This window comes from Erpetoichthys calabaricus, chromosome 16 (genome assembly GCF_900747795.2).
Source record: "Erpetoichthys calabaricus chromosome 16, fErpCal1.3, whole genome shotgun sequence".
Classification (NCBI taxonomy): domain Eukaryota; kingdom Metazoa; phylum Chordata; class Cladistia; order Polypteriformes; family Polypteridae; genus Erpetoichthys; species Erpetoichthys calabaricus.
In genome coordinates, this window is record NC_041409.2 from 56,013,425 (window position 1) to 56,027,317 (window position 13,893).

At 36.0% G+C, this 13,893-nt stretch overlaps 1 protein-coding gene across 4 annotated transcripts in view; it reads right to left on the reverse strand.

Annotated features, from left to right (window-relative positions):
- Window positions 1–13,893, reverse strand: part of eml5 (EMAP like 5) — a 253,615-nt gene that overhangs the window by 131,788 nt on the left and 107,934 nt on the right. For all 4 annotated transcript variants that reach the window (XM_051919880.1, XM_051919879.1, XM_051919882.1 and 1 more), the window contains exon 4: window positions 11,769–11,837. In XM_051919880.1, the coding sequence (XP_051775840.1) occupies window positions 11,769–11,837 (69 nt within the window). The remainder of the gene's footprint in view (window positions 1–11,768; window positions 11,838–13,893) is intronic.

A 13,893-nucleotide genomic window follows, 5' to 3' on the forward strand; every position in this document is an offset into this window, starting at 1 on the left:
ACAATTTAAAGCTAGCAACTTAGCTCTGTAGTAGATCTGTCAGGATGAATAACTTACACTTACAGAGATGAACTGATACAGGTGAATGCAGCAATTGTAAATGAGAAACTGGGCCTCAGGTGCTGCTAAGGCATGTATCTTAAAAGGGACCAAAGTATAAGAAATGGAAGGAGAACAAAAACAGTTGCAAAGACATATCAACACTGACTGAGCTGAGTAAGACTTGCCTGTCACGTATTGCATGGGGAAACAGAGAAGATAATGAAAAGCCATAGTATAAGCAACTTGACAGAATGGGAGTTATAACTCCAGACAAAGACCCAGAGATTGAGGAGGTATACAGAATAATCTGATCAATACCAACAGAACATGTAGATGTCACATCCATAAACAGCAGGCACAAATTATGAAAGATGTCCTGAAATAAGGGCAGACTGCTCTCATGCAATGTTTTAATGAATGGGAGAGTGATTTTGTTTTTTGTAATACTTGTTTTCTTTTGTTATCCCTTTCATTTCTTCCTTTTCTGCAAAATCATTACTTCCCATTGATTTCTGTGGCTAAATGTCTTCTAACCTACAGTACACTTGTGTCTTTGGATTTATTAGAATTTACCATTCTAACACTTGATTTTATGGTATTTTTTATTGCATAAAAATGCATACAATAATACACTACAGTAGTTTTTAAATCCTCTATACTTAAGTTATCTCTGTTCTTTTTCATTGTCTTTTCACATGCAGTAAATAGAACCAAAGGTTTCAATATGAAGTGTATGTCTAAGCAAGCAGCCCTGACGAAATGTAAACAAAGGTACTGTTGGATTTCATAGCCCTTATTCTAAAACATGGTGTTTTCATACTACTCACACACTCTCTACTTTTAATAATGGTATAAAATGATTTGACAATAAATCTGAACTCAAAATCTGCATGAAACAACTCTGTCAAATATTCTGTTACTAGGCAGACATTCATCCACATGCATTACTTTTGTCTGGGTTATACAGGGTTACAATGAAGGAAGATTAATCTTTTTAAATCTCATGGTTGCATCGAGTGCTATAATCTCTAACAGTGTGTGCTGCTTGCTAGCAGATGTCACATGGTTTTAAGGGAAAAACCCAAGAATTAGGAGGGGCAGCTCACAGGTTCCATAAATTTAACTGCTCTACCTAGAGCATCACTCACACAAAACTACAAAAGAAAGTTGTACTTAAAAAGATACTAATGCTGTTCTTGATCCTATTTAGTCTAGTACAGTGCTTCCGAAACTCAGTCCTGGTGACCCACTGTGGCTGCAGGTTTTTGTTCCAACCAGATTCCTAATCAGTGACAACACCTGATAACACTGATCTCATTTCATTAGCTGTTATTTTTTTCTCTTATTCTACATTCAGAAAAGCACAGCAGCATGATTTTTAAATTTAGAGACATTTATAAATATTTCTGCCTTTGCTATAGATTTAAATGCTTAACACACTTTTGTTGATTTCATTATATTTTGCCCTTTCTCTGTGTAGATTTCCCACTTTGTTGTATCTTATTAATGACAATTCAAAACGAGCAGAGCAGACACCCAGGCAAACAACACTGAATCATGAAAGGCTGTAACTACTTTAGCGTCAGTCCCACTAATTATTAAATAATGGATTAATTAAACAATATGAAGAACCTGGAAAAGTAGAATGAAAATCAAGATGAAACTATTGTTAAAAAGAAAAAAAAATACATTATTACTATATAATTGCCTGGTACATTTTTTTTTACCAAACTAACAGTAGTTTTCTAATTTCTACATTGTTCCCAAAACACAGAACTTGGGAAATAACAGTTCACTTAATTAGCCCCGGGGTCCATTTAAAAACAGAAGCTGGTTGGAACAAAAAACTGTAGCCACAGTGGGTCCCCAGGACTGAGTTTGCGAAGCACTGGTCTAGTACATTGGTTCTTAACCAACCAATGCAATTTTGACTTCTTCAGAGATCAGTGAATTTCAAGTCAAAATGTTATTGTCTTTTTCCCTTCAAACGTTTGCAAGCTTACTACTCCTCCTCCTACCTATACTAAAAGGAAGGGTCTCTGAGACTTCCTCTGAAAAAGGTTTCAGTAAATAGACAGACAGATGAAAGAGAGGAATGTGTACATAGTAATGTATGCCAACGCAGCTGAACCTTTATTTAATGACTAGGTTATGAAATATTGGTCATGTTTATTATTGATCTAATGTAAAACTTTAGAAATTAATATTTTATGCTTTCAGTAAAATAAATATAAAATACATATTACCAAATGTGTTAATCTAAGGACAGTATTGTGCTATTTGCTAGCAGATGTCACATGGTTTTAAGGGAAAAGCCCAGGAATTAGGAGGGGCAGCTCACGGGTTCCATCAATTTAACTTCTCTGAAATTTTGAATAATAACTATTTTCTTGAAGTAATATCTTAAAAATATATTACGGTCATTCATTTAATCATCCATTTTATTAAGAATATTCCACATACCACTGAGGTAGTCAATTCAATGCATTCAGCCATTCATCTACTTCCTGAATCCACTTTTTCAGCTACAAGTTTTTGTATTTTTTAACTTTATTCCAGTTGTATCTGGTGCAACACAAAAATCATCCCTAGATGAGATGATAATCCATCACACACACACACCCTGACTTTATAGTCATACAGTATAGAACCTATACAGTTCTGCCAATTAGCTGAACATATATGTGTTTAAGAAGAAGGAAAAAACTGTAGTTACCAGACAGCCCCATACAGACAAGCATGGAAGCCTGGGAACTCTAAGGTAGTTGCACTACACTATTTTGTAGCTAAACCTAGACCAATATTTTAATTATTAAAATTTCGAAGTTCCACTCCAAATAGAATCATGTACAAAAAAATAAAAAAAACACTAAAAAACTGGTATGCCAAATTATAGAAAGTGAAGTGAGGTTATTTTAGATTTTTATTTTCAACACACTAACTCTAGTGTACAGTAAGAGTAATGGGTTCTGATAATCAGCAGCCAACAGCCATTAGTCTGACTAAAGTTGCATGGGCACGATGTCAGACGGGTGCTCCTGGCAGTGAACCCCAAGAAGGCTGCCGGCCCAGATGGAGTGCCTGGTAGGGTGCCCAGAGCATGTGCCCACCAGCTCACCTTTATCTTTACCAAAATCTTCAACCTCTCCCTAGCCCAGGCAGTCATTCCATCCTGCCTTAAATCAGCCACAATCATTCCAGTGCCGAAGAAGTCTCCCATCACCAGCCTAAATGATTATCGCCCTGTGGCCCTCACTCTGATAATCATGAAGTGCTTCGAGAGACTGGTTCTCCAGCACATCAAGGACTATCTCCCCCATGACTTCGATCCCTACCAATTCGCACATCGCACGAACAGATCCACAGAAGACGCCATTGCTGTAGCTCTCCACTCTGTGCTGAGCCATCTGGAGCAGCAGCAGAGCTATGTCCGGATGCTGTTTGTGGATTACAGCTCAGCTTTTAATACAATCATTCCTGACATTCTCATCACCAAACTGGTCACTCTTGGCCTCCCCCCTCTCACATGTGTCTGGATAAAAGACTTTCTTACCAACCGGCTCCAGACTGTGAGACTCGGCCCCCACCACTCCTCCATTCGCACACTAAATACCGGTACCCCGCAAGGCTGTGTGCTGAGCCCCCTTCTGTACTGTCTCTACACCCACGACTGCAGTCCGGCCCACAACAACAACCTCATCGTCAAGTTTGCTGATGACACCACAGTGGTCGGACTCATCTCAAAGGGAGACGAGGCAGCTTACAGAGAGGAGGTCCTGAAGTTGGCAGCCTGGTGTTCAAAGAACAATCTGGCTCTGAACACCAGAAAAACCAAGGAGATCATTGTCGACTTCAGGAGGCACAGCACCGACCTAGCCCCCCTCTACATCAACGGCGAGTGTGTGGAGAGGGTCCATACCTTCCGGTTTCTTGGCGTCCTTATCTCCGCTGACATCTCCTGGACAGACAACATCACAGCAGTCATCAAGAAGGCTCAGCAGCGGTTACACTTCCTGAGGGTCCTCAGAAAGCACAACCTGGACTCCAAACTGCTACTGACATTCTACCGCTCATCCATCGAGAGCCTGATGACGTACTGTATCACAATATGGTACGGCAGCTGCACCATGGCAGACAGGGAGAGGTTTCAGCGAGTAGTAAAGGCAGCACAGAAGATCATCGGCTGCCCTCTCCCCTCCTTGAAGGACATTTACATCTCCCGCTGCCTCAGCAGTGCAAAAAACATCATTAAGGACAGCTCTCACCCTGGCTCTGATCTGTTTGACCTGCTGCCCTCAGAGAGGCGCTACAGGTGCATCACAACAAGGACAAACAGACTCAAGAACAGTTTTTTCCCAAAAGCCATAACCATTCTAAACTCACACATACAATATCCAATATCTAAATGGTACTGATAATAACTGTGTAATATCTGTATACTGTACAATATCATTACTCTCAGGGTCCAACATCCACTACTCACTGCACATGATCATCATTATTGTGCAATATTTAAATTATGTGCAATAACCCAATAAGGCAATAGTTATTTATTCTTTCCAGTATTTAAATAATGTGCAATAACTCGATTTAGTTATTATTCTTTCCATTTGTATATAGCGTCGCAGAACTTTTTTTTGCAACTTTTTGCACCATTTGTTTATTTGTTTATTTACTTGTTGTGTTCTACATACTGTATATGTCTGCACTGAAGGAGCTGCTTTTAATCTCATTGTACATGTGTAAAGTGACAATAAAAGGCATTCTATTCTATTCTAAAGCAACACAGCAAAAGTTCCAAGTGTTATTTCATTATGGGCATGTTCACTTTTAGAAGCATTACTTTAACAAAGATTATGTTAAACATAATAAATTGTTTGTGCAATTATTCACATACAAGTTATTAATGAAATTGCTGCTTTCTAGTATTATGAAGGTCATGAAAGGAATAAAAAACAGAGAAGAGCCACACTAAAACAGCCAGTCTTTTATTATCTGACCAGCTGCTGTAGCACTGAAATCAAATAACAGTGAAACAGATGCAGAGAGAAGCAGTGCTTCAAATATTCCTGTCTCCTATATGGCAGCATACGCTGGAGCAACTTAATAATAATAATTAATAATTAGTTAAATTTATATAGTGCTTTTCTTTACCCAAAGAGCTTAACATAGACAGATGGGAACTGCTTCAACCACCACCAGTGGATGGTGGGTGATGCAATGGTAGCCATTATTACACCAGTATGTTCACCACACATTAGCCATTAGACAGTTAGCCAGTTAGAGGCAGGGGATGATTAGAGGGACAGAGTGACCAGGCAGTGATGGACAATTTAACCAGGACACTGGGAAAAACCCTACTCTTTTCGATGCCCATGGATCTTTAATGACCAACAGAGAGTCAGGACCTCAGTTTTACATCTCATCTGAAGGACAGTGCCATATTTACAGCACACTGTCCCTGTCACTGCACTGGGGCTTTGGGATCCACACACAGACCACAGAGTGAGCACCCCCTAATGGCCTCAACTAACACCTCCTCCAGCATGAACATGAAATCAACATGGCCTTGTTGTAAGCATGTCCTTGTCAGCAGATTCCACATACTGTAAAGAGCCAAAACAAGCAGTGAAAGTTCAATGATGGATCCAGGGACTTTCCAAGACAATAAAGTAGCCACACCTGTTCCTGGGCTAATCTGCAAAATTGACATTACAACACTGTGCTTATTGTGATTTTTTTTACATTTTTGGTTCTGGTACATTTTATTATGTAATAATATGAAAATATTATGTTAATATAAATAGCTGTCATTATTTTAGGGTATTAATTTAGAAATAAAACATTAAACATACTAATAAAACATTTTATATTCACTACAATATTTCTTGAAGACATACATTATTTCTTCTGACAAACCATTTTTTCAGCCTCAGTTGCTATATGAGCAAAGCTAAATCGGGAGCAGGAGTCAAGTAATACAAAAATAGCATATTCTTTTATGCCAAATGTAATCAGTGTATTAATAATTGCACTATAGAAAAAAGGCAGTTTATCCAGTTTTAAGCTAGGGAATAAATTGTAGCTTTTTTTCCTTCTCAAATGCATGCTAATGCACCAATAATTTGTACTACTGTATATCTAATTTTAACTTTCCAGTGTATGAACAAATACATAAAGGCATCCAACAATTTTTGGAGAGCATCTTTCACTAAAAATTAATGATAACATTGTCAATATACTGTAACCAAAATATTCCTACTGCATTAGGATAGACTTTAACTACATAACATGGTGTCCACAGTATTCACAAGTACACATTGCTAATTTGTGTATGACTGTGCAATATAACAAACTGCCAAATGCCTAACCATTTTTAAAACAGATGATTGTATAAAAAACTGTCAATTTTATCCTAGTTAACATTCATTTAAAATTGTATGTTTTTCTACACTATTTAGAACAGGAAAAGCTTTCAAGTAATCAGTCATCATTATTTATAGAGCCTTTTCTACAAAGCCCTCTTAAAAAAGCAACCCATTCAGTAGCTATATAATATCCATTAATTACAAATTTCTGTTATACATTTCTTACACTCTTCTTACAGCAATACTGCCGTTTTGCCCTTCTTTGATAAGACTGCTACCAGACAGGATGGGACAGAAACCCTCATGCTGTGACCATAATTACCATAATTATCACAAGGAAATTTCAGAAAGCACGCTTGTTTGTATTTCAAATATGCAAACTTATATTACTTTAGTAAAATTATAGTATTAATAAACCTGAAGCATTAAGCTACTCAGTGTCTTATTCTTAGTTCTTCTGGCACCTTTAAAACAAAAATCAGACAGAAATAGTGAACAGCTAGTATACTGCTATCTGCTGAAAACTGAAAGAAAAATATTTAGGAGGTTCAAAATTGTTTTTTATTTCTGATGCCATTTTTCTTGAATCCTCCATGTTATTTAAATATGAGCAGTTTAGTGTTTCAATGTGTATACATAAATTTAAATGTAAATGTGTCCATATAAATACCTAAACTACTGAAATCCAGCAAGGACTACCAGCTCAAAATCAAACAACGGAAAAATGAAAGAAGACACTTCCTGACACAGCACTGCTGATCTGCTTATTCCCAAGGTAGTTTAAAAGTTGATAATTCCTGCTTGTGAATTCATGTTTTTCATGTTAGTAAAGGTAAGATGGCATTGTCAAGTACAATGTCTGTTGTCCAGGAACAGTAAGAAATGAGCTCCCTCATGAGTAAATACTTCTTTTTTGGGGCTGAACTCTGAGGTAGGCTGCATTTACAAGTGTTAGCTTTCTGGTGGTACTGAAGATGTTTGCACCTGAGTGGTTTTCAAAACACAAGATTATATCGTTGGCATAGAAACAGTCCAGATACATGCACAGTAACCAGCGCCTTTCATTGACAAATGTAACAGACATGTGTAAAGATAAAGCCAGTCAAAAACACACAGCGCTGTACTAATACAAAAGGCTTTTTCCACTGCTAAAACCTGTAATACTGATTTCTGACATGCTGTGTGTCATGCTTTGTCACCCTGGTTTTTACAAGGCAACAGAAGAGCAACAAATGAATGGTCTGATTGAGAATAGTTTGTAAGACAGAACACCACACTACACACTGTGTGTGATTTTGTTGTTGTTTTTTTAACCTTCTTTATCGCCAATCCACACATAGAAGTGTTCTCCACAATGCACCCATAAGCCAACTTACACTCTTGAAGAACTGATATTTTTTCACAGGCCTAAATGTGAGAATTTCAAGTTTAAATTAGTAGTCCTGTGATGCTGGTCCAACCTGTATTCTAGAGTTACCTTTATCTTTTGCATTTTTGAGATCTTCAATGTACATATTTTACCTGTTTCTATTTTACTATTTTATATTTGTTTCACGTCTGTATTAATAACAGTAGTAATAATAATAATAATTCTTTTTATTTCTATAGTGCCTTTTGCATGCTCAAAGCACTTCATAGAAATTCAGAAAGAACAACATGCATACAGTTTACAATATTGAATACAAATAATATTTGCATAAATACTAAATAAAGATAAAAATAGGATATACAAAACATTGAAATACTGTACAATAACCAACCAGAATAAAATGCAAAATACAAGTACTGCAAGGAAACCCTGAATAACATAATTTGCAGTACAAACACAAATCATACTGGGCACCTGAACAGAGAAGGTAAACTGAAAGAAGGGTGAGAAAGTCAGGGTAAGATAAACACCTTCCTCATCTAATGTGTTTTCATGTAGGGAGGTTGTTCCAAAGTCTGGGTGCAGTGGAGCTAAAGGCTCTGTCACCCACAGAGCGCAGGTTAGTTTGGGTCACAACAAGATTGCCATAATCGATGGACTTTAATGAGAGGACAGGAGCATAGTGATGGAGCAGGTTATAGATGTAGCCCAGTGCTAGGTCATTTAAAGCTTTATAGATTAGTCATAGAATTTTATACTCTGTCCTGTAAGACACAGGGAGCCAGGAAAGATGGAGGTGGTTGTTATGTGCTCACTACTGTACATCTGTGTAGGGACTCTTGCAGCTGAGTTTTGAACCAACTGGAGCTCTAATAAAAGATTAGAAGTGACACCTACCAGTAAGCCATTACAGTAGTTGCTGTGGATTGTCATAAAACGCACAGAAAAGTTTCTCAGCATTGAAAAAGAAGAGGAATGAGCGACCATGTAATTAATATGTTATGAAGGTGGAAGTAAGAAAGTTTTCTAATATGATGAATGTGGGCAGAGTAAGAAAGGGATGAATCAAAAATGGCACCAAGATTCGTATCAGAAGAAGAAAATCTGATGAGATTATTAGCAAGGGTTATTGACAAGAAGTTTGTGTTCTTAAGATGACTTCGGTTTTATTACAGTTTAATTTTTAAGAGCTATATTCCATCCAGGTTTTAATTTCATTGAGGTAAGTTGTGAGCAGAGGCAACTCTACTCAAATCAGTCAACAACTCCTACACTAACAGAGACTTCAGTTGGGGCTTACACTAATTAACTATAGTATGTTCACATAGGTGCGTTCCTACAGAAAAGAACATAGAAAAAATCAATGTGTTAAATTTAAATTTCAGTTTTGATACCATACAACCTCCTTTTCAACTTGTTCTTATCTTAACTGGTCTATTGTGGAGCCTGTCTTTTTTATTTTTAAAGACAGGCCTCTTTCTTGACAACATGCAGCAATTATGATTATCTGTTCAACATAATATGCCCTAAGATATTTAAGTGTCATTAATAGAAGAAAGATTCTTAGTGTTTTGTGTTCCTGCAGCACATTATGTGCAACAGATGTTTAGTTTCTTCAGCATCACTCAATGACAGTCAAGGTGGAAGGAAATGGCCTTAATGTACCTGGGCCCTGTTAAGTGATCCTTGAGTCCCTTTTGGTTTCTGGGAAACTCGGATCAACCCAGTGAAATGATAGCATTGCAGAGTATATACTTTATTTACAACATTAAATGGTACTTTGTCATATTCTGAGGATTATATACATTGCTAATCCTATTACTGCTACACAAAATAATCTATTCATATATGCCTTTGGGGAGAAGGTTGTTGGGAGTGTGTGAATGAGGTAGTGTTTTGTGGGTTTAAGCCATTTTATTTTTCATGCCTTTACATATACAGCTCATTATTTCTAATGAACATTCTGTTTCCATCTAAACCAACTACCATTTTAAACTTTGAAAATGAAATATTTTCTTCCTATCTCCTTCCTTGGAGTAATCAGCTTGTTACAATTTTAACTCTTCTTGATAACCCAATTAAATAAAAATTACCTCAACTCAAAATTTTAGGGTCCTTGGGTTCTGCAACATCTTTATTGACACATTTTAAAAGTATGATTATAGTCTCACTTTCCACATTTTGCCTCCTTCTGCCATTTATATTTTTTCAGATACGTAAAGTGAGCCCAAAAATAAGTTACACTGTTTCTTGCATACTGCAGGTTTACTTGTTAAATAAAAACAGATTTCAGATATGAATTCCTAATTAGACCCACCACTCAAAAGAATAAACCACCTACCTAAAACCTAATTGTTTTAAGAGCCAAATTGAAAATGTTCATTGTTAAATAAAATATCACAGTATCTTGGCTCTTTTTAGAAAAATGTATCCAGGATATTCTCTGCTATCCTGTGATGTGAAAATTGTGTTTTCTGCTATATAAGGAAAATGATTCAAAACCAAAAAAGAGAAAGGAAACAATAGATTAACAGCCAAAAACATTCAGAACCCCGCAGTTAGCAGGTTGTCTAGTTCTAAATATTATTATTATTATTATTATTATGATACTTTATTGCTAAAATTTTTAGATTACATACTATGTTATTTTTTATTTTAAAAAGTTCACAATAATATTTCATTTGCGTGCTCCAATTACATCAGCATGATAGACAAAAACCCTGTCCACTCAATGCTTTTAATGTATTGAAAAAGGTTTCTTTTTTTGTAAAATACTTAGATATTTGTTATGATTCAGTGCTTATAATTCAAAAATGCTGACTGACCAGGTCCCTAGGGCTGTAGCTAGTGGGAGAAGCTCCTTTAGGCAGTGAACAGGTGGATTAAATGTAAGACGGGAAGTGACAACTTTAAAGAAGGAAACATCAAAGCTACAATGCTGGAAACCAACAGAGTAATTACAATACACTTTAGTGTCATATCATTCTTAAACATTTTTAATTTTAAAAATGTTTCTATTGTTTCTTCGCTGTATTTGTAGTTTATCTTAATAAATACTAAGGCTGATGGATTAAAAAATGCGATAACATTTCTTGCTGATTTGTTGTTTGGTTGGCTGACACTGTAAAGTATTTAAGTAATCACTTTCACCTAGGGACTATGATTATTTTTTTTAAGTAATTAGTAGGAATGATGACATTTCAGAATTTCACACACTGTAATAAGTATTTCTATGACATGAGTGTTCTTTTTTTTTAGTTTCTCCCTTCAGATCATCTCAAATATTCAAAGACTACATTCATTTAATTGAGTTGCACCCGTTGCATTATTCAGATCACCTTTCTCAGAGTTACTTTGTCACTGAAAGCATTCCTTTGTTAGATGGTCAGCCTTCCTGCTGCTTCAATTTCTTTCTCTTACAATTATCCTTGTTTCCCATCTCTCTAGAGTTACCTAGTCTTTATGTCCCATTATGAAGGGTGTGACTGTTTAACAGTTCAATGAGAATATTATCAAACTGTTATAACCATTTAATCTGCTTGTTGATAATGAAAACACATCATCAACTATTAAATACTACATATTTGTAGATAAATAAAAAGTCACTTTGGAAAAAATATTGTGTATAATAAAGTTTTGTAGTACAAGAAATACAAGATTTACATAATACAGTGTTATGACTATGATGTGCTAAATTAGAAAAATGTGACATGTGTAAGAATGGCAGGATGAACAAAGTGCAGAAATTTTGTTGCTCCATTCTCTCATCAACAGTTGACATGTTTTTCAATAAGCATTAATACTTTATTTACACTATTGGATTATAAGCAGAATATTAGCCTTTTTCTATTTTTTCCTACCTAGGCCTGCCATTATATTGACCATATATACAAATGAAGTAGACTGGTGAGATATTAAATGATAATATTCTAGGACTTTGTGACATATTCATTTGAGCTGTCTGTGGACAAATGTAAACTGTACAATACCTTGATATGCTTCACTCCACAACTTACAAGCTTGCTAGGTTGATACAAATCCCAGGATATATCAAATATCTGTGAAATAACACAAAAATATAATTTTAAATGTTTCAACAATATTAAAGGAATACCGGTGATCAAAATGAAAGTGTACATTAACATTAATTATCAATTTTGCATAGTTTATTTGTACTAACAAATGTAAAAGTTATTAACAAACCAGTGATATTCAGGCTATAGGAAGAGAATATATACTACAGAATGATATAAACAAACCAATTCGAAATTAATCACAGTTACATTTTTTTATATCAACAAAATCATATGCTTGTTTGGAGACAATCCAAAAGCTAGCTCCTAGTGAAACAGTGAAATGCAAAAGGTCATGTGACATAAAGACACCAGCAAAAATGATTGATTGAAGATACCATGTATTGCATATTAGTGAAATACAAGAAATAGAGGATTTTAAAAACAGAAAGCCAAACAATCTAATACAATTACAGAGCAGGTATCAGACCCCTAACAGGCTTGGTTGAACCTGAATATACCTCCTGGCATGGGTAGGTGCCAACTAATCCTGTGTTACACTGACCCCACCACCATAAAAAGTTGCTCACACTTGCGTATAACCTATTTCTCCATTCTACACTGGACCAAATTCACTCCCACAACTGTATCCCTTAGTTAATGGGAAAAACAATCCGACAGTGGGACTATTAAAATTTTGCCTAAGACATTACTTCTGTATCAGGGGTTACAAGAAAAGATGTAACCACAAGGAGCTGTGGTCTTGCTACCCAGAGGCTCCAGTTATCCCTGCAACCAAGATTCTACATAAGTTAAAAAAGTCAATGCAGATTATGTTTGTGTATATATTTTCATGCATGTACGTATATTACAAATAAAGATAATGTTCTGTAGAGATATCTCCTTTGTAATAGCACAAAAACACAAGTCGAGATCAACATGAATTCAAAAGGAATGCTTTTTTTTTATACAAACACAAAAATCAAAAAGATGAAACAAAGGAAAATATAAAGTATGAAAGCAATGAAAATGAGAAAGAAATCTCTGTTATCCTTGTATACTTTCCTGGATATGCTCTTTCCATCTTACCTTCAGACCCAAATCTTGATACAACAGCAAAGTGCTGAGCCTCACCTCCCTTCCTCTGTCTTTGACTCTGCTTCCCTGCAAGTAAGCCTTCCACCACCTTACCATTAAACTTTATGCTTATTATGTATCTGGCTGGATAAGGTTTTAAACCCCCATCATAAAGTCATATCAGGGGCCAGGATAGCCTGATCTAGCCATATATATAACTATCAGGCAAGAATTTCCTCTACAAGCTTCAATACTTCACTTTACGGCAATCCTTGACTATTCAATGGCCAAATGGGAATTCAGCTTTACATATTAGATAATAATAGACAACTCACCTACGTCCCACAGCTAAAGTTTATTTGAAATTAGATTGTGCAAAAGAGAGGTAAAAAAAGAATCAGGGTTTTTGAATGTAAAAAAAAGAAAGTCTAGAAATTAGACCCATTGTGATGCTGTGGCAGGACCTTACCAGAGATTTGCATCAAAAAAACCCTCAAACATCAATGAACCGAAGCAGTTTGGTAAGAAGGAGGGAGCCAAAATTTAACAAATATCATGCATGAGACCCATTTAGAAAACAATTACTTTAAATTAATGCAGGTACAGTTGCTTTTACAAGCTACTAGTATTGTGGCGTGCTTACTTTTTCACACATGGCTCATGCAGGTGTGCTTTTCCTTGACAAAGTAAAATCTGACGGTTATTGTTTGTTAGGTTAGGCTTATGTTAGATTTATGATTTGGTGAGAACTAGATGATATTTGGTTTTGTCCTACTATGTAAAACCGCGGAACACAGAAAAGAGTAACTACTTTGCTCCATGAGTATAGAAATGTATTTCTAAACACTGAAGCAGTGGTTGCAAGGCATCATGCATGCACCTATTTCATATATTTTATTAGCTAAAAGTTAATCTAACGAGCCGTTCTTGAGATGGGGGGGCAGAGGGGCATGAATACCTACAGGAAGACTCATGAGAAATCAGTGACTACTCTAGGAATAAATCCCATGTGATGTCATATAGC